At 36.5% G+C, this 20,621-nt stretch overlaps 1 protein-coding gene across 1 annotated transcript in view; it reads left to right on the top strand.

The window, feature by feature from the left end:
• Positions 1-20,621, top strand: part of COL12A1 (collagen type XII alpha 1 chain) — a 100,246-nt gene that overhangs the window by 62,084 nt on the left and 17,541 nt on the right. The window contains exons 41-56 of the mRNA XM_058835058.1: positions 146-262; positions 698-844; positions 932-1,006; positions 1,521-1,660; positions 3,533-3,656; positions 3,852-3,995; positions 5,818-5,982; positions 8,671-8,709; positions 8,805-8,943; positions 11,164-11,306; positions 11,666-11,775; positions 16,766-16,915; positions 17,331-17,408; positions 17,977-18,063; positions 18,898-18,951; positions 19,466-19,561. Of these exons, the coding sequence (XP_058691041.1) occupies positions 146-262; positions 698-844; positions 932-1,006; positions 1,521-1,660; positions 3,533-3,656; positions 3,852-3,995; positions 5,818-5,982; positions 8,671-8,709; positions 8,805-8,943; positions 11,164-11,306; positions 11,666-11,775; positions 16,766-16,915; positions 17,331-17,408; positions 17,977-18,063; positions 18,898-18,951; positions 19,466-19,561 (1,808 nt within the window). The remainder of the gene's footprint in view (positions 1-145; positions 263-697; positions 845-931; positions 1,007-1,520; positions 1,661-3,532; positions 3,657-3,851; positions 3,996-5,817; positions 5,983-8,670; positions 8,710-8,804; positions 8,944-11,163; positions 11,307-11,665; positions 11,776-16,765; positions 16,916-17,330; positions 17,409-17,976; positions 18,064-18,897; positions 18,952-19,465; positions 19,562-20,621) is intronic.

Below are 20,621 nucleotides of genomic sequence, written 5' to 3'. Positions count from 1 at the left end.
GAATTGTCTAGAATTGCTCTTTATTTCTGCAAGTATTTTTAAAAATCAAGTTCCAAATCAGCACTGCTAATATAATTTTGGTGTTCTTTACCTATTACATACACAATTTTCTGAAGAACAATTTCTCTCTTTCTTCCTTTCACAGTATATTTGAATGTCACTGACCTAACAAGTTACAAAGTGGGTTGGGATACTCTCTGTATCCGGTGGTCACCTCATCGGTCAGCAACTTCCTACCGACTGAAGCTAAATCCAACTGATGGTAAGTGTGTTCTGTTTTTTGCATTTTTCTGGAAACATAATTGTCTCATATCAGTGATAGCACTACTTATTTGGATTGGTGGCAAGCACCAACCATAATGATACATCTGGGTGAGTTTTAAAGCTCTGAACTTAACCTGTTTTTCTTGAGTTGTGGAAAAGCTGCAAAGAGGGAGTATTGCTTATTGTCAAATGAACCTACATCTACCAGTTGCCTGGTTTCACATGTAGGCTGCAATTGTACTTTCTGGTGTGCTCCAGGTTCATAATCACCTCATAATTTTGCTCTTGAAAGGGTGTTATGGGACAGGAATAAGAGTGCTGTCCCATTGGCTCCAACCTCTTTTAAAGAAGCTTCTTCATTTCTATACTAATGTATACATACATTAGAAGGGAAGTAATAGGTTCTAACTTTCTGTTGGGCTTTTTTTGACAGGTTCCAGAGGACAGGAAATCACAATACGTGGGTCAGAAACGAGTCACTGTTTTACTGGCCTCTCACCAGACACAGAATACAATGCTACTGTCTTTGTTCAGACCCCAAACCTTGAGGGACCTCCAGTCTCTATGAGGGAGCATACAGGTAGGTAACAGGAACTGTGAACTTTAAGGTTTAGCTATAGAGTTTTCCTTGTTTCAGCTGTAGAATAAAATTATTATTTCTTTTCAGTCCTCAAACCTACAGAGGCACCAACTCCACCACCTACACCTCCTCCACCTCCCACAATCCCTCCAGCTCGGGATGGTATGTTTATTTCTAGAATTATTCAATATTTTTGTGTAGTTCCTGTACTGCTTTATATTTTGCCTCCATTTTCTATAACTTTAAGTGGATTTAAAACAGAAATGAAGATTCAGACCTTTCCTAATGCCATCCCTTTGTTCTAGAGCTTTACTAGACTTCAGCATTTCCTAGTTTAGAACAGCAAGATGAAATGTATTCTATAGCTCTACAGAAAGTCTATGAGATTATCTGCTCTCAGCAGACAATTCATGTTTTATGGTAGCTGATCAGAAAAAAAAAGTAATTTATAACATTTACATTTTATTCTTGAACTCTTTCACATGTCTTGAAGTTTTCTTTGATATATTTAAATTAATGTTTTTGTGTAGAGCATTAGTCATCTGCCAGGTTGAATGTGTGGTAGTAGACATTTGCTGAATATTTGTCATTCTTGAATTTTCAAATTTTGAAGCAATATTTATTGCATGGTGATATGGTTAATGTATTTTAAGGGTTCCTTTTCTTGGACTTTCAGTATGCAGAGGTGCCAAAGCAGACATAGTATTCTTGACTGATGCTTCCTGGAGTATTGGTGATGACAATTTCAACAAAGTAGTGAAATTTGTTTTTAGTACAGTAGGAGCCTTTGATTTAATCAATCCTGCTGGAATTCAGGTCAGTTTACTATTCGCATTGGGTACATTTTGGAGGGAAAGTGAAGATTAACTGAATTGTTACTTTCTTTCAGAATGCTGCCATTTTTTGTATTATATTGTTGTAAAACACATGTATATGGGTGTGCATGCCTATTATTTATTAAATATATTTGTCATTTTATAAATACAGTCTAAATCTAGTCTATTCTGAGATGTTAATATTCTGAAATACAAAAGTTAGGGTTTGTAGGAATCCTCCAGGTAGAGAAACTGGTGTGATGTATGGTCAGTTTTATATTTTTGTTTATTGTATACAGCATCAACAAGTGGCATACTGCTTTGTTCTTGTATCCTAGATTTTGTCTCTGTCATATCAGAAATATATTTTAGGGACATTCTGACTTGATTGAAGTCTACATTTTAAATAGTCAGTGTAAAAGATGAGTCTTGTGCATGCAAGGCCTAGCTGGCTTGTCATTGCCGAGCTCCCTAGAATACCACTGCACTAAATACCAGAATGCCTTTGAAAAAGGCACTTGCAGAAGCCTTTGCGTGCTGTGGTAACATGGGTCTGCTCCACAGTGGGCACAGTGAAAGTATGAAAAGGTCCTTTTCACGAATTAGTGTATTTTGAGAGAGTAAACAGTAATAGCTAACAAGGGATAGGCTTTCAGGGGTTCTGGGCTCATAGTTATGTCAAAGGAACTTCCTGTCAGGCTTATTACCATAGGCATTGCACCATTATCAGTTTTCTTCTACTAGTAGGAATCTGGATGAAATCAATGTCTAGGTTCCCATAAGCACTTCTCTTTCACTAAATGAAATGAATGACATGACGTCTGAGAGAGTTTCTTACATTGTATTTCTGGAGTGCTGTAGAGAGCTGCAGGTGCAATGCGTTTTCTTTGGTTAGAAGGCTGACAGGAGGTTAAAGGTCTTACTAAAAGTCTGCTTTTCATCTTCTAGGCATATTTTTAGTCATTTGATTCCCAATCTTTAACTCTCTAGACTTTTAAAGGAAAAGATAGTCCTTAAAGTCACTCTGTGTCAGACACTCTTTATCCTTTTTAGCTCTAATCTATACTGGGTAGTTTTCCTTTTCACTTGTTTTTTGTTTCATATATTTTCCTTGCTAATATCTATGGAAGTAGAGAAGACAATATAGGTGACAGACATATATAAACACTAATGTTTAGTAAAATAATGAAGTCACATACCACTTGAGATGCAACAATCTTGGGTTTTTAATTGAAAATTAATAATTTTAAAAAGGGGATTTACTACAAAAATGTGAATATATACATACAGAAATATTTATATTCTGTATTAAAATAGCATGCTATAATATTTCAATGATACAGATTATTAAAAGGAGCAAAATAAAAAAAATATTTAAAGATTATTTAGGAATAAATTTTTAGTGACAGTATTTCATTTTTTAAGGCAAGAGAGTGTACATTTATTGACATTCTATTGACAAATTCTTTTTTATTCCTAAACAAAAAGCAACTGGAAGAAGTTGAGTAGATACTGTACATCTGCTCAGAAGTAGGGAATATGCATATACACCCCATCATAGTAATGGCAAGAATTTGTTTATATGCATTTAAGTCCATATTAGATTTTATTCACAGAAGAGAAAGAAAGAAAGAAAAGGAAAGAAGGAAAGAAAGAAGGAAAGAAAGAAAGAAGGAAAAAAAGAAAAGATGTGTGCATATGGATATGATGTCTATATATAAATATATAAATGCGTGTGCATAATCAGATTTATTTGAAAAATAATTTTTGATTATTTAAGACTTATTAATATACAAATTTACATATTTCAATGGAGAGAGTTGGCCTGAATGTAGAGGTATGAGACTCAACTCTGTGTTATATTCCATTTCAGGTTTCGTTTGTGCAGTACAGTGATGAAGCAAAATCTGAATTTAAACTGAATACATTTGATGACAAAGCCCAGGCCCTGGGAGCTCTTCAAAATATTCAGTACAGAGGAGGAAACACAAGGACTGGTAATTCTGTGCTGTAATTCTATTTATTTAAGATAAAATATTTTCAGAAACTGCATAATTATCCTAATATTGCATGACTGAAGAAGTAGGTTTATATGTTGTGTTTTTGCTTTGTGGCTGTTGCCCTTACAAAGTAAAAGAATTCTTCTCTTGTGGATAAAAATGATGATTCCTTGTTTATTTTACACTTTGCAGGCAAAGCCCTAACATTTATTAAAGAAAAGGTTTTGACTTGGGAGAGTGGCATGAGACGAGGTGTTCCCAAGGTACTTGTTGTTGTCACCGATGGTCGGTCTCAGGATGAGGTGAGGAAGGCAGCAACAGTCATACAGCACTCTGGTAAGCAATTCACAGCACACCTGGCTGTTTCTTTTCTGTATTGCTTCAATTATCTGGGAATAATTTACTCATCCTTTACAGACTCAGAAATACATTCTGAGTATTTGGGAAAACCTCAAAACTGTTCAAAGAATTTATGCTCTCTGGACCTAGATTTACATTTTCTTTCTTAAGCCTTCCCTCTGGGGAAGGATGTGGTTTCCCAAAGATTTCAAGTAATTCCTCATGCATATAATTTCAAAGATGTGGCATTTGGTTATTTCTTCCTCTTTTTGATGTGTGGACCCCAGAAATTTTTGAGAAGTGTACTTCATACTAGCACTAGATTTAATGGGCCAGGTTTGCTGAAGTTTATGTTTTATCTTGTATAAACCAGTGGATCTCCAGTTAGAGTAATTGTTTTTGAAGGAACTGGGTCTGAATGGACTCCTCTGTTGCCTTTTGAGCTAAGAAGCACTGCACCTCCTCGTAAGATTTGATGATTGTGGGTTATGTGTGCGTAGTTATCTGTTCCTGTCCCAGCACTCAACATTTTGTGTTTCAGTGCATGAACCACCTAGTCCTGATCTCTCAGCAGGGAGATGTTACACATCCTTATGGGAATCATGCATGTAAAGCACAAGTGGTCGTCTTTGTCTCTTTAATCTGGAAGAATTAGGTCTGTCTAGATGGTTTCTCAGTCTCCCTGGAAAATATGCTTCAGTGCTTAACTGCCCTTAGGAGACCTTATTCTTGCATTTTACCTGAGTCTTTCTTCACGCCAGTGAGATTGTTGTCTTCATTTACCGAGTTAACCAGGAAAGAAGTTGATCACTGTCCACTGTAATGGGCCTTCTTATTTGAAACCTGTTGTCATCTCCTCTTTCTATCTTCTCTTTTCTAGACTAAACAAAGCTGTTTCCTTCAATCTGATGTTGATCGTGTTTTCAAAACCCCTTATCATTTTTAGTTTCCTCTCTACTTGCTTTGTTTTCTACACATATCAAAGCATAATCAAAGCTGGACAGTGTATTTCAGTCAGAGTTTCATCAGAATTGGTAACAGGGGAATAATTACCTTCTTTAAAAAGAAAAAAATAAAGGTACTTTTATCATTTGGAATAAATGTCAATTCCAGTTTCAGCCTCCAACTGGCTTTTCCAATGTCTGTGCAGTTTCTCTTCAATGAAATTTATACCCAGTGATGTGATTGACTTCTATGGTCTGGTCCTTCTCATTTGGCTTAAGACATCTGACAACTAAATGTCTAGTTTAAGGTCTTTTGTGACTGGTGAAGAGAGCAACAGATCGGCATCTATAGACAATGACTTTTCCTATCCTGAGGTCAGCATGTTAGGGAGCTAAGATGGATTGCTTTCTGAATCTGCTCTGTTATATCTGATGATTATAGAGAAAAACTAGACAACTTGGAAAGAGGAAGTTTGTGAGGTGAATACCACTCTAAGAGAAACTGAGAGGCATAAAATACAAGAGACGGAACCAGATAGACAACTGGATAACTAATGGTCTGTTAAGTTTTTGGCTGCAGAACAGAATTAATATACTGTAGAGTTGAGAGAATGGTACGTTTTGTATTAAAGAGTGAGGGGGCTGTATAGCCAAGACTGCATGAGATTGGATAATTCCCTCCCCAAAAAAAAATGAAAGAGGAGAAGGTTTTGAAAAAAATATGAGAAAGCCTTCTGAGCTTTGACAGAGTGAAAAGACATCTGGAATGTGTGCTCATAGGTAGCTCCTCACAAGTGAATGGTTTGTGCAATATTGACATGAAAAATGTTAATGTATATTTACTGCATTTCAAGTAACAAGTGTGATTTTTACAGGCTTCAGTGTCTTTGTGGTTGGTGTGGCTGATGTAGATTACAATGAACTGGCCAAGATTGCCAGCAAGCCCAGTGAGCGTCACGTATTTATTGTTGATGACTTTGATGCCTTTGAAAAGATTCAAGATAACCTCGTCACCTTTGTGTGTGAGACAGCTACCTCAAGTGAGTAGAAGACATTGGTTTCCCTTTTCCCAAATTAGTATATTTGATTATATAGTGCTGTGAGTGAGTGGTGGGCTGACCTTGGCTGGATGCTGGGTGCCCACCAAAGCTGCTCTATTGCTCCCCTTCTCAGCTGAACAGGGAAGAGAAAATACAATGAAATGCTCGTGGATTGAGATAAAGGCATGAAGAAATCACTGAGCAGTAACTGTCATGGGCAAAACAGACTCAATGTGGGGAAAATTTAATTTTATAATCAATGAAATCAGAGTAAGATAAGGAGAAATAAAACCAGATACTAAATACTTTCCCTCACCCCTCCCTTCTTCCTGGAGTTACCTTTACTCCAAATTTTCTCTCTCTCCTCACCCTGGGCACCACAGGAGTACAAGAATGAGGCTGTGGTCAGTTCATCACATGTCTCTGCTGCTCCTTCCTCCCTGGGGGAGTAGTCCTCAAACTCTTCCTCTGGTCCAGTGAAGGTCCCTACCATGGAAGACAGTCCTCCACAAACTTCTCAACATGGGGTGCAGTTCTTCATTAACTGCTCCAGTGTAGATCAGAGAATCATAGAATCATCTTGTTAGGGTTGGAAGGGACCTCTGGAGATCATCCAGTCCAGTACCTCTGGTCACCTAGAGCAGGTTATGTAGGAATGCATCCAGGTGGGTATTGAATTTCTACAGAGAGGGAGACTCCACAACCTCCCTGAGCAGCTTGTTCCACTGCTCTGCCACCCTAAACATAAGAAAGTTCTTCCTCATATTGAGATGAAGCTTCTCATGTTTTAGTTTGTGGCCTTTGCTCCTTTTTCTGTTGCTGAGAACACCTGAAAAGAGTCTGGCACAGTCCTCTTGACACCTACTTTTGAGATATTTGTATGTATTAATGAGATCCCCCCTCAGAGTTCTCTAGACGAAACAGCATCACCTTCTTCAGTCTCTCCTCATAAGATAGCTGCTCCAGACCCCTCATCTTCATACCCTGGTGCTGGACTTTTTCAGTAGCTCCTAGTCTTTTTTGTACTGAGGAGCCCAGAACTGGACATGGCACTCCAGATGTGGCCTCACTAGGGTAGAGCAGTGGGTCTGCTGTCCACTCCTCCTGATGCACCTCAGGATACTATTGGCCTCTCTGGCTGCAAGGGCACTGCCAGCTCATAGTCAGCCTGTTATCCACCAAAGCTCCAATGTCCTTTTCAGCAGAACTACTGTCTAGTAGGTCAGCTCCCAACCTGAATTTGGGGTAATTACTCTCCATGTGCAGGTCCTTACACTTGGCCTTGTTGAACCTCGTTAGGGCACTTCCACATGGTGCAGTCCTTCAGGCACAGCCTGCTCCATTGTGGATCTCTCATGAGGTCAACAAGTCCTGCCAGCAAACCTATTCTAGCATGGGCTTCTCCCTCTGTGGTGCCAGAGGTCCTGCCAGGAACCTGCTCCAGTAGGCTTCCGACAGTGTCACAGTCTCCTTCAGACCTGCCCTGCCATAGGGTCCTCCAGGGGCTGCAGGCAGGTATCTGCTCCTCTGTGGACTTCTACAGTCTGCAGAGTGACAGCCTGCCTCACCATAGTCGTCACCACAGGAAGACCAGGAACACAGTGGAATCTCTGCTCCGGTGCCTGACAGAGTGGTTTCTCTCACATATTCTCATTCCTCTCTCCAGCTGCAGGCTGTTGTGCTGTTCCAACACACACAGCTCCCAACCCCAGCCACCGCCCCTTGTTAAATGTGCTATCCCCCAGTCACTACCACCACTGCTGGGCTCAGCCTTGGCCAGTGGCAGGTCTGGCTTGGAACCAGATGGAACTGACTCTGTTGGACACAGGGGAAGTGTCTGGCAGCTTCCCACAGAAATCACCCTTGTAGCTCCCCCATTACCAAAGTTTTGCCACACAAAACAAATATAATTTGCCATCCTATTTAAGCTGCACCAGAAGATATGTTCATAATAAAAAGTTAGCTTTCAGAATAACTGGATATAGTTCAAGGGAGCAAGTCACTTTTTAAAATTTTGAAGTATTTTATGTAATCTAATCTTGCATTTCAAAAGTACTGGTAGAAGAATAAAACAGTAACAGTCACAATGTTAAGAAGTAGAATGATGCCTAATGTAAACTGTAAACTTATTTACTGCTGAAATAGGTGAATGGTGCTAAAGATGTATAGCTGTAGTGTGTGGTGCTGTTTTAAAATTGTCTAAGTAAAGCTCAGTTGTTTATTCAAGTGAAATCCTTCTATGGCAAAAATAAGAAATTCTCAGGCCTGTCATGTGCCACTGCATGTTCCCTATCTGCCTCATCTGCTGGCTCCTGAGGAGCCACATAAATTTGCAGTTATTTCTTGAGAATCTGACAACTATTATGCAGCTTGACTCATGCCTTAAATATTCATGGAAAGACTGTGTCATTGTCCTCCTTTCTTCCTATGAATGATACTCTTAAAATATTTGGGGTTCATTTGTCATTCCATACAATTTGTCACAGTAGAAATACCCTACTAAAAGTGATGAGTACAGATTTTGACATCTACCAGAGTTCAGGACACAATATGACAAAAGTAACAAAGACTGTCTCATAATTAATAATAGCTTATCCTTCTTGGTAATAACACTTTCTGAAGTTTACATATGTTCATATCCTGTTAGGCTTAATAGTTTTGAATTATATATTGTTTCATGTCTTTCAGCTTGTCCCCTTATTTACTTGGAGGGATACACTTCACCTGGTAAGTAATTGTCTAATATTTTGGCATAGGTTCATTTGTCTGTTTTAAAACTCTATAGTGTTTCTTATATTTTATTTTCTTTTTTGGACTTAAAGGTTTCAAGATGCTGGAATCATATAATCTAACAGAGAAGCATTTTGCTTCTGTACAAGGAGTTTCACTGGAATCGGGCTCTTTCCCAAGCTACGTAGCATATAGACTCCACAAAAACGCCTTTGTCAGCCAGCCAATACGGTAAGTAAACCTAAAGACTTCTATTTAGGGTGATCAGGTGATGAAGGACTAACAGAGTTTATAGATAGCATTTGTGTGTTGTGGAAGACACATTAACTTAACGTTCTTTTTACTGAGCTTCAAGAGATCTTGACACTCTGAAGAGCATCTATCATTGTTTTCATTAAATACTAATCAATTTCTTCCACTGCAATCATAGTTCACTATTAATCTAGTTGTTTATTTTTCTTTGAGATTATGCTTAACCATTCATGTTGCATATAATCCACAGTTTATACTTAGGCAGTTGAAAAACAATCTCCTTAATACAATGAATTCCATGTTGCTGGACAAATCGTTTCAATATGGAGGGATTAGCATCACTTTTTCCAGAAGCATCATTCTCACTGCAGTAGGCAGCATATTGATGCCATTGATTTAGGGTAGTTTCTCTTCTACTTGATTTGCCTTATTTGGCAAATGGAGCTGAGTTTTCAAGGGCCTGTGGTCTTAGTGCTTGGTTATGGATGGATAATACAATGGTCATTCTTGCCAACATTTTTTTCCCAAAGAAAAAAAGGACTCAGTTAGCAGTTTTACTAAAAGTGGAACCGTACTTTTCTCCCTCTTTATTTTTTTGGGGGATTTTTTGGCATGTTTTTTGTTGTTTTTGGTTTTGGTTTTGGTTTTTTTTTTTTGCTTTGTGTTTTTTTATGGTTTTTTACATTTATTTCTTTCTCATCTATTTCTGTAAGTTTTAAAAAAGGTTATTCCCGTTCAGAGGAGATGCCTAAAAATAGCCCATTGTTCCTATTATATTTAGGAAAATTTAGTTTTCTTTCATAAAAGCCTTTGAAATTGTCTGCAATCCTGCCAGGTTGGGTAAAGATCAGATCAGAAAATCAGAAGCTGAGGTTTATGAAGAAATAATTTATTTTTGCTAGCCTTCTGAGATCACAGCTTTAAAAGAGGAGGACTCAAGGATTTTTAAATTCATTGGCATGCCATTAATACCTGTAGGGATTATAGGTCTCTGACAGCATGGATTTTTTGCATTCTAGGGAAATACAGATAATCCCAGATTTGCAACTCTCTTGCATTGATAGATATTGCATTTGGGATAAGTTGATGAAAAGACAATAAAAAGATATGCTTCATATTTATTTCATTCTTTTAGAAATGTTGTTATACGTAGTCTAATGTCTGCTAAAGAGGTGGAATAGACTTGCCAGAGTATTCTGGGCACTTATCTTTTGTGAGAATCCAGAAAATAAAACTCTGGACTGAGTCAGCAAAGCACTAAACACATACTGATCCTAGTGGCATAGTTGTTTCCATATCTGGAATAACTTGTTATCCCAGTTATAAATTGTGTTGCTATATCTACTTAAAAATTTGAATTCTTGCACTGTGCTGTGTGGTGTTGTTGACTTAGTGATATGGTTTTTATTGCAGTGTTCCTAATTGTATGGGTTCATAAGTTTTGTCTAACATACAAAGCAACTCATCTCTTCATTTTAATGTTCTTATGTTTATGTTCATGTGACTAAATCTCCTTCTGAGCTCTATTATAATGGTTAAAGAGAGGCAGTGATCACCTCCTTTCTTACAGTTCTCATCCTGCATTCCCTCCTTTCCCCTACAGAAAATTCTGGAGTTTCATGCATGTTTTCATTTACTTTTGGCTCCCTGCTTTTTTAATGTGTAACAGTTCAAAAATCAAAAATTTAAACCTGAGCTACTAAAGAATGGGCTGGAGCTCAAATGCATCACCAATTGGAAAGAAGACAATAAATATTCCATCGCTGCTTCTGTGCCTGAAGGGCAGCAATAGTTAAATGCTGTTGCCTAAATGAAGCAGGCCAGATGAAAAAAATTAATAAAGTTGTGGTCCTTTTTTTCTGTACGTATCATCAAGGAATTTAAAACATGTGTAGTTTATACAGAATTTTACCACAAGAATACATACCCAAGAGTTCTTGGTCATATTCTGGTGTCCTCTTGAACTGTGGTGCTGGCACCAACTGAAGACAGGCTGTGAGTTAATCTTAACAAATCACAGTGTTTTTATATCACAATGGTGTTTTCTATTTCAGAGAGTAGTTAAAATGCTCTTTTCCACTAAACACTGTGGTTTCCCTGTTACTCTTGTGTCTTTTCTTTGAAAAAGAGCAAACAAATGTGATCGTATTTTTGTCACGTGCTTCCATGTGAAAAAATGTCTTCATATTGTCTTAACAGGGAGATTCACCCAGAGGGATTGCCACAGGCGTACACTATCATTCTGTTATTCCGTCTTCTGCCAGAATCCCCCAATGAGCCTTTTGCAATTTGGCAGATTACAGACAGAGATTACAAACCACAAGTTGGAGTTGTGCTTGATCGTAAGGATGATTATACTTATTGCATAGAGAAGTTACATGTTACTTTGCATGTGTTCTTACCAAATATTTCCAAACCCAAAGGCATTTCTACATGAAAAAAGGATTATACATTTTTAGTTTAAAGATATTTCTTTTAGAGTTTGTACATCTATAGTTCAACTAAGAATAATTCATCTAAACTACATTTCAACTTTGGTATTAACTCTAAAATCAAAGGAAAGTTGGTCTACATACTTACGATTCTACGATTTGTGTTTACCCAAATAAAGAGTAAACTAGATTTTATCCATAAGTGTGCATTAGGATGGTGGTTTCAGTAGTACACATGAAATGAAATATGTTATTTTTATTTTTTACAGCTGCCAGCAAAGTGCTGTCATTCTTTAACAAGGATACAAGAGGAGAGGTTCAAACTGTAACTTTTGATAATGATGATGTAAAGAAAATCTTTTATGGAAGCTTCCATAAGGTAAAGGATTGAAATTGTGATGTTGCTTTCTGAAATACTGTTCTTTTAAATAGAAGACAACCAAGCAGAAGTCACTGTCAGGTGATTGTATCTGGTTTTTGGATAGTACTTTTAGTTGACTTAAGAACCTATAGATCATGTAAAACAAGATCTCTGAAGCTATAGGTCTTCTTTGAACCACTGTAAGAGATTTGTCAAGAATTTGTCAAGTGTTCATATCTGAAGAGAAATTGTAGCCTGGTTCATGCCAAATGAAAGAGAAAGAATAAAATTAAAGTGGAAGAAAGAAAGGAAAGGAAGTTGTGATGAGAAAAGATTGCATGGGAGTGTAATGATTTAAAATCATTCAGAGCAGAGGAAGATATAACCAGAGAAAGTGAGTAGGCGGGGAACCAGTGTTGGGAGGTCAATAGCATATTGAATAAGATTCTTATTTTTAACAAACCTAACACATGTGTATGTAGGTATTTAGTACATATGAATGTGAATAATTTTTTTTTTTAACTTGAAAATACTGGGCCTAAAATATTCCAATGTCATGTTAACTGAGAAAGCAATGAGGAGAGAGAGCCCATAAATGGCCACTTTATGATTTTGAATGAAACAGTTTTTGAGTTGACAAAATAGCTAGTGAAATCTTTACCTGTTGCTTCATCTGCTTTCACTTGTCATAGATTTGTGCTTGCTTTTCTAATTTTGTGTGCCAGGTTATGAAACTTTGATCTTGCCAAGCTTCCTTACCTCTAGTCATCAGGAAGTGCTTGACTCATGCTATGTGTATACCTAAAAATATTTTAAAAATATTTTCTCGCTGCGTTAAATATATATGTTTAGGGCAAGAAAGTGAGCTGAAATTGTAGCATTTTTGGTTAGCTGAAATGCCCATTCTCATGTTTTCATTTATCTCCTTTCTATTTAGTTTAGTTTTCATCTGATGACTAAATATGGCTTGAGTATAGCAACAGGTTGCCTCTATCGACTTCCAGATACTGGAGGCCAAATCATCAACTGAGCTTTGCTAGACTGAAAGCCAGGAAAGATAACTGGTGCCAGCAGTATGACGTTTTGTGACTTCATCTGTTTAAAACACTAGTGATTATGAAAATCACACAGTACTATAAAAACTATTGCTTACTTCAGAATTTGGAGTAACTTCCCAAACTGGTCTTATACTATATCAAATTATTCTTGTCTTAGAATTTATTCCTGAGTATTTTAGAATTTAGGCCTGATTATTTTTGTATATATGAAGACATTTTTATGTCATCGATTTTGTAACTGATAGTTATGAGTAGCTTTGGATCATACCTACATTAAGCAGTTTTTATTTTGTCTTTGACATATGCCTTTTTTTTTTTTTAAATAGCTTGGTAGGACAACATAATTTTAAGGAAATATATAAATCTACTGGAGTGAGAAAAACTGTCAGTAGAGGCTAGGACGTATCTTGTTTTGGTATGAAGTTTGAGTCATCCCCAAGAAGTACTGTTTAGACCAAAGCAGAATGTAACATGCCTCATTTTAGATATCACTGTGAGAGCTGACACTTCTTCAGGTCAGTGGTGTGGAGCTCTCCACATGCTGTACTGCCAGCAGTCTGTTTTAAATACCTGTTGCTAATTTACTTGATGTTTAGAATCACCTTTTTCCTTATAGTTTCTCTAAACATGATAGAGTTGAGCAAAATTACCTGACAGCACTTACAGTGATGTTCTGCTCATTTATCAGAGCAAATGGGGAAAAACCTGCTCGCTGCTAAAAGTTATGCAAAATTGTTTATTACATTTGCTAGTGAAAAAAGATTACAGGGAAAATAAAAATCTAAAATTTTGTATAATTTTAATAGTTAAATACACTAATACATATGGAGAGAAAATGATCCTAAGATGCCAAAAAATGAACAGGAGTAGCAGTGATTTGAAAACTATCTTAAAGCTTTACAACTACAGATTCTTGCTTAAGATACTATTTCTTAAGGAAAAAAAATCTCAGTTATTTAATGCAATGTGTAATTCTCTGTCTTTTTTTCCCAGAAAGGAATCAAAAGTTCAGATTTTGATAATATTTAAAGTAGCTGAAAGGGTCTTGGTTTAGAGCTATATTTGGGATTTTTCACCATGAAACTAAGCTGGCTTTTCTGGCTTCTCTCCAGATGATTACTAAGATTGCTGTCTCAGTCAGGTTGTTAATGATGGCATCACGGGCTTCCCAACCTGCTGGGAAAGCCTTGTGCATCAGCTGTGTTGATTAGTTCCTAATAATGGATAGCAGTAGTTTCAGATGGATGAAGGAAGGAAAGTAAGATTAACACATTTCTACAGGTACTTTTGCAATTTCTCCTACCATCCAGTTTCAAATAAATGACAAATCTTTACAATGCAAGGAGATGTTTTCCAAAATATTAAACATTTTTGTGGCTTTCATTTGATGACTTACTGGCTCATTCAGTGAAATACAGTTAGCTACACCTAACTGTAGGGAAATTTACTTTGGCGTACTTGAACACTCTGTGTAGCATAGCCTTGGTGAAAGCTGTTGAATCTGGCAAGTTCCATAGGAAAAATTCTGACTGCCTGAGACAGTCATTAAATTTATAACTGATGTTTTGGAGAGAGAGAGACAACTTCTACTTATTCTTACCACACTAGACTTCCTTTCAGCTTGCCATTTTGCCGTAGTTAGCAAGAGGAAATTTGATAATGAGTGTATATCTTTCTGCTGATATACATATGGGAAATTAGTTTGCTGGCTTATTGATGTGATTCACTTAGCAGCAGATCAGAACACCATCAAACTTTACCTTATAAGGCAGCTAGAGAGAAAAATTAAAGTATGCTTTCTTTCCTAACACGTCCTAAATGAAATAAATAGTCAGAACTAATCAGAACAGATTCTTTAGGCTGGTGCCTTAGAAACTGTTGAAAGCAAAATGTATCAGGGTTGAATACAGAGACATGTTATTTACTGTAAACACCAGATGCCTCTTTTAATTAGATTTATTGCCTAGGCCATGAGATTCAGGCTGGAATTCAGATCTGGCAGTAAATCAGTGTTTAAGTGACTGTGTTAAGGCTTGGGAGGGAGCTCCTTATTTTTGGCTGTTGGGATTGCTTCTTCTTTGGATGGATAGGTGATGCTCAGCAGTTATTCCTGTTTGAACCTTTTGAAGCTGATCTCATTCAACATTCTGATGTAGATTTAACTCTCCTAATTTCTTTTTTTGTGCTAATGAAAATATAATCTATATTTGCTATGAAATGTGTTTTATTTTATTTAAATTATGACAAATACTTAACTTTCCAGTAGAAGGACTTGCATATTAGGTACCTTTCAGAATTAGTAAGTTGCATCTATGACGTGTTTAAACTGGATGATGCAGTAATTAACCTGTAAATTTTGGTCATATAATCAAATGACTGAGTATATAATGTACAAATTGTAATAAATTTAAAGTTTTGGCACAGCACTTATTTTGTTTTATAGAAACTTTGGCATGTAATACCAAATTGTACTTTGGACACATAGAGTTATCTTTCAATTGTTGTTGTTGTTGCGTTTTTGGTGGTTTGTTTGTTTGTTTGTTTTTAAAAATTATTATTTGCTCAATGAATACTGTTGGGAATTTTAATTAAAACCCCCACTTGTATACACAGCACTGAGATATAAAGTGTAAGCACATAATTTTTAAAGAGTTTTAGATAAGCTGTGCTGATGCCTTGGAGACAAATCTGCATGGGAAAATATTTGAAAGGGGAAAAAAAAGTAAAAATTCCCAGGAGATTGTTCAGGCACTTGTTGACTCAAGACATTTAGGGGAATCTCTCAGCTTTATGCCAATTTCTAAAGCAGTCATCAAATAGCAATATGCTTCTGTGTGGTTATGTGCTGTGATAAGAGAAGATTTAAAACATAAATACATACTGCAGGAATTCTTTACTCCTGATCTTTATGTGTTGATACTTTAACAATTACACGGATGTTATAATGATATATATGAAACATATGCTGTAGCGTATATAAAGCCCCTGAAAACTTTCTGTTGCCTGAAGATGTTCTTTCATTAACTGCATATTCGATGTGCTAAAGTGGCCCTTGTTTATTTATTGGAGACTCCTAAATATTTTCTGTGCTTTCAGAACAATGTAGAAAAATCACTTTCGTAACATTTGCCATGTGTACTGTAAATGTTTGGAAATATAATCTTCACTTAGGTTTCCTATATTTCTGTGTTTACGGTTTGCTGTTTCCCCCAAACACTTCCTTCTCGTCTCCTGGTAAATGTACTCTCTCTTTATTACAATCATTCTTTTCTCACTCCTAAGTGTCTTCTATTTCCAATAATTAATCTCTTCCTCTTCCCTGTTTCCCCTTGTTTTGGCATGTTTTTGTAACTAGACTTCTCTCATGGAAGTTTTCTCTTGCATCTTCCATTATTTTGTCTTGCTCTGGGCAGGCTTCTCTGGTCACTTCCAGTATCTCAATGTAGTTAATGCCTCTGGTTGAGTCATCTGTGGAAACTGAACTCTGTATCTTTGGGTCTGAAACAATCAACTGTCTGAACTACAGCGTCTATTAGCCAGTGGGCAGTCCCAGGCTTATAAACATGTGTGGCCCCAGCCACCAGAAGAGAACAAGAAATGCTTATATCCACTTCCTCTCAAAAGTTCTTTTATTTTTTACTTTTATGTCATATTAAAAAAATATTTCAGGCAACCTTTTAAAATAGTTAAGAATAGTTAAACTATTACATTAAATAGTGTTTCTTAGCTGTGTTTGTGTGTTCATCTTATTGACCTTTAATACATGCTAAAGAGGTTATAAATGTTGCAGACTTTCCCTGAGTTTGAATTTTTCCACCAGTTGGACATAAAGCAGGATTACTAGGAATAAAATTTAAAACATTACTACCAAATCAGTGAAATACTGTTAAAGCGTTAAAATAACTGTGCCCATGTGCCATATCTAAATATTTAATTAAACCTTTTTTCAGGTTCATATTGTTGTAACTTCATCAAATGTTAAGATTTACATTGACTGCAGTGAAATACTGGAAAAACCAATCAAAGAGGCTGGCAATATCACAACTGATGGCTATGAGATACTTGGGAAACTTCTAAAAGGCGACCGAAGATCAGCAACAGTAAGCAATAAATATGAATCCATTCATAATTGCAAGACCTTGAAATTTTCTGAGGAAAGACCTTAGAGATTAGGGATTGCTGGGAAACCAGTGTTGTATCCAAAGCTTTCAAGCATCTGGACTGTCAAACTCAATGTGCTCAACTGAGAAGTTTGGTCTTTATAGCTTCTTGTTCCAGCAGAATTGCAAGAATAAAAATGTAATAGCTGGAAGTTGCAATCTAGCAAATTCAAACAGGAGCAGGAATTTTTTTCTTTTAATAAGGAGATCAGGTAGTAATTGAGTGCATGTACTGTGGATTCTCTATCATTATAAATAAACAGAGGAGTAATTTTAAATGATAATGTCAATACATTTCATATTTAATGACATTCCTAACTTACTGATCTTTCAAGAGTATTACTTTCTTTTACAGTTAGAAATCCAGAATTTTGATATTGTATGCAGTCCAGTTTGGACTAGCAGAGATAGATGCTGTGATCTCCCTTCTATGGTAAGTATAAATGAACCAGAGGCTATCCAGAAAAATGTTATTAATAGTAAATTTAATAATATTATTATTAGGCTGTTATTAAACCTTGTACTGAGAACACATCTAAATCACAGTTGTCAGAGCAGCCAGTCAACTGCACCTTATTTAAAAGCTTTGTGTCTGACATGCTAGAATTGAGCCCCTTAGAAATGATGCAAAAAATTGCTGTTATAGATGTATTACAGTAAAGTTTCAAATTATAAGTATTATAAATGGGAATATATATATTTATTAATTTAATCTGTTCTTGGAGGGGCATTCAAAAAGTTACTATTCTTTGTCAGCACAAGCTGTTTAAAGCATAGAAATACTAGAACAACATTTTGCTTGTGCCTCTATTGTTAATGCCTTGCATAGCACACAAAGAAAATTTGCTAAAAATATAAAAGATCCTAAACCATGGTTTAGCTGTAAGTTTTACTTGGAAACAGGATAATAGATAATCTTCCTGCTATTGTTTCAGAAAAGCATTCTGCCACTAAGTAAATGTCTTTAAAAGGACAGTAATAAGTTGTGATTGAATTTTCAGAGAGATGAAGCAAAGTGCCCAGCTCTTCCAAATGCTTGTACCTGTACTCAAGACAGTGTGGGACCACCAGGACCTCCTGGACCAGCTGTAAGTTACCAGCTGTAACTATTCACAGTAGATAAATCTTTTGATTTTTAGATTTATGGAAGTAGTTTTGTGTTGGTATGTGGTTTTGTGAAACAATTGTCAGTCAGAGAGTTTCTATCAATAAATCCTTAACAATATGGTAATCCATCCCCTTTTCATCAGCTCCTACCAAATTTACTTGCTTGTATGATCTTTTCATGTATTTCCAGTGTGATCACTGGGATTAGCTCCTCTTTGTTTGATAGGCTGAAAGACTTTGGCCCAGCCTCTTGCACATCATGTACAAGATATTTTTAATGGACTGAGAAAATATTTTTCCTGAATACAGAGTCAAAATTTCACTCCAAGGAAAGATTCTTTACACTGTCAGGGAAATAAATGACTTTATTTTTTAAAGGGAGAGATAGTAATTTATGGAATGGACATACTCCTATCAATTGCTTTGAATATTAGGGAGTTATGCTCAGCCCAGTAGTCATACTTTGAAGCTATCAAAAGTGCTGCATGGGGAATCTAAAGCCCAGTTGAGTTGTCTACTAGAGAGATATTCAGAGATTTTGATGAATATAAATTGAAGTTTATGTCTGCAAGGACAAAAAATCAAAATAATAATTTTTCATGGGTTGAATTGGCAAGGCTGAAGCTGATATGGTTTCCCTGAGTTCCTGATGCATATTTCACTCTACTACTCTTTTTAGCAGTGTGATCTGTACGCTTCAACACTTTGGGACTTCATTTAAGAGTTTGTTACAGAGAATTCATAATGCACACTAGTATTATTCACCTTTGTTTTCTGTGTATGAAATACATTTTCTTTCCAAATACTCAATTTAGGGTGGCCCAGGCGCTAAAGGTCCCAGAGGAGAAAGGGGCTTGACTGGATCATCTGTAAGTATGTTTACCAAACTGCATCTATAATGATGTTACTACAGGCTTACCTGTATGAAAATTTTTATGTTTAGTTTAAGAATGTAGCTTAAAAAGTAGGCTGAAAATATGCCTTTTTGTTACTTATGTGCAGCCTGCCTATTTGAGATGATATATTACAGTGTGTGTAGCCTAAAAGGCATTGGTGACACGTCAGGATACTGGGATTATGTGCATTAGAGTGTAAATATGCACTCTGCAGCATTATTGTTCTCTCTTCTGTACAGAGGACATGGCAGTGCTTCTAACTGGCAGTGCCAGAGGGCATGTATTGGCCTGAGACTGCCAACATGAATCAGAGAATAGCTTATGAAAGGGTATGCCTCTAGAACAGCAATTTCCACCATTGTTCTGAAGTATTTAATGTGTTTCCAGCTTTCTGACTTACCTTAAGTGTCTAACCCAAAGGATTTTGCAGTTCTGGATTTCAGACTGGATTGTCATTTACAATTTTGCTTTAATTTTCTGTTTTAAGGGGCCTCCTGGTCCTCGTGGTGAGACAGGTCCTCCGGGCCCTCAAGGTCCCCCAGGTCCACAGGGTCCCAATGGGCTGTCAATCCCAGGAGAACCGGTGAGTGGCCCTAGTGAGTGCCATCAGTAGGCAGTGTGTGTGGAGCCAGAGCTCTCCATGGGGATGGTGGTCTTGGGAAGAGGGTGGCAGATTTGCCAGAGCATTTGTTTGTCCCTGCAACGCAGTAGTGTTGTGAAATACACTTCTTTCTGAAACAAGTCTCTTAATACAATAGTATTTTCTGTCCTGAATGCTACACGTGCTTATAGGATTCTAATGAAGGGACAAAGTCTGAGTGCTATAATTAAGCTATACTGCACTGTTTTCAGTCTTAATGGCTTTTCTGTAGAGTTGCTAGGCATAAAGGACTCAAAACAATCAAACTGTTGTACAGGAAAATTAAGCATGCAGTATTACTTTGAAGACTTTCCCACAGACTTACATGTTCCACTTCTATATTTTGGCTTAAATCAGTAGCTAGGGGTTTTCTTGGCAACAGCATCCATATTTTAGCAAGATGCTATTTCTGATTTCATGTGCATGCTTTCAAAGCCATAGTAATTCTTATTAACACTGATGAAGTTTCACTATGTTCTGGTTTTTATAGAAGATCCCATACATAACTCTACATTGTGACGGTATTAAGGCTCCTTTTGCCATATTTCAAAAAATAATTACCCTAAAAGCAAGAATATAATTCAGATGTTTCCTATATAGGATTAACTTGAATTTTATTATATTCAGGAGCTTTTTTTATGAAGTCTTTGATCAAAATGTAAAGTTTATAGAAAGAAGTGATGTCTAATTGCATGCTGTGTAATTTTTCATCTGAAAATTGGTTACCTGCTCCATCTGTAATGGAATTTGGGAAATAAAAAATAAAATGTGCTTTAAGATAGACACTAGGAACACCTTCTCCTTTGTAAGGACAAAGTAGAATGATTTTGTTACCCTGTATAAATTCTTTTCATGGTTATTTTGGTTATATACTGGGACGAAAAATTTAATCAAGATCTAGATTTACCAAAGAGCAAGAAAGGAAAAACATTCCTTTTACATGTGTAATACAAATAATACATTTATTTTTCACATTCACTCAAAGAAGTCTGAAGAATGAAAA

This window comes from Poecile atricapillus, chromosome 3 (genome assembly GCF_030490865.1).
Source record: "Poecile atricapillus isolate bPoeAtr1 chromosome 3, bPoeAtr1.hap1, whole genome shotgun sequence".
Taxonomy (NCBI): Eukaryota; Metazoa; Chordata; class Aves; order Passeriformes; family Paridae; genus Poecile; species Poecile atricapillus.
Note: the sequence above shows the minus strand (reverse complement) of the source record. Positions and strands in the feature narration are given on the sequence as shown.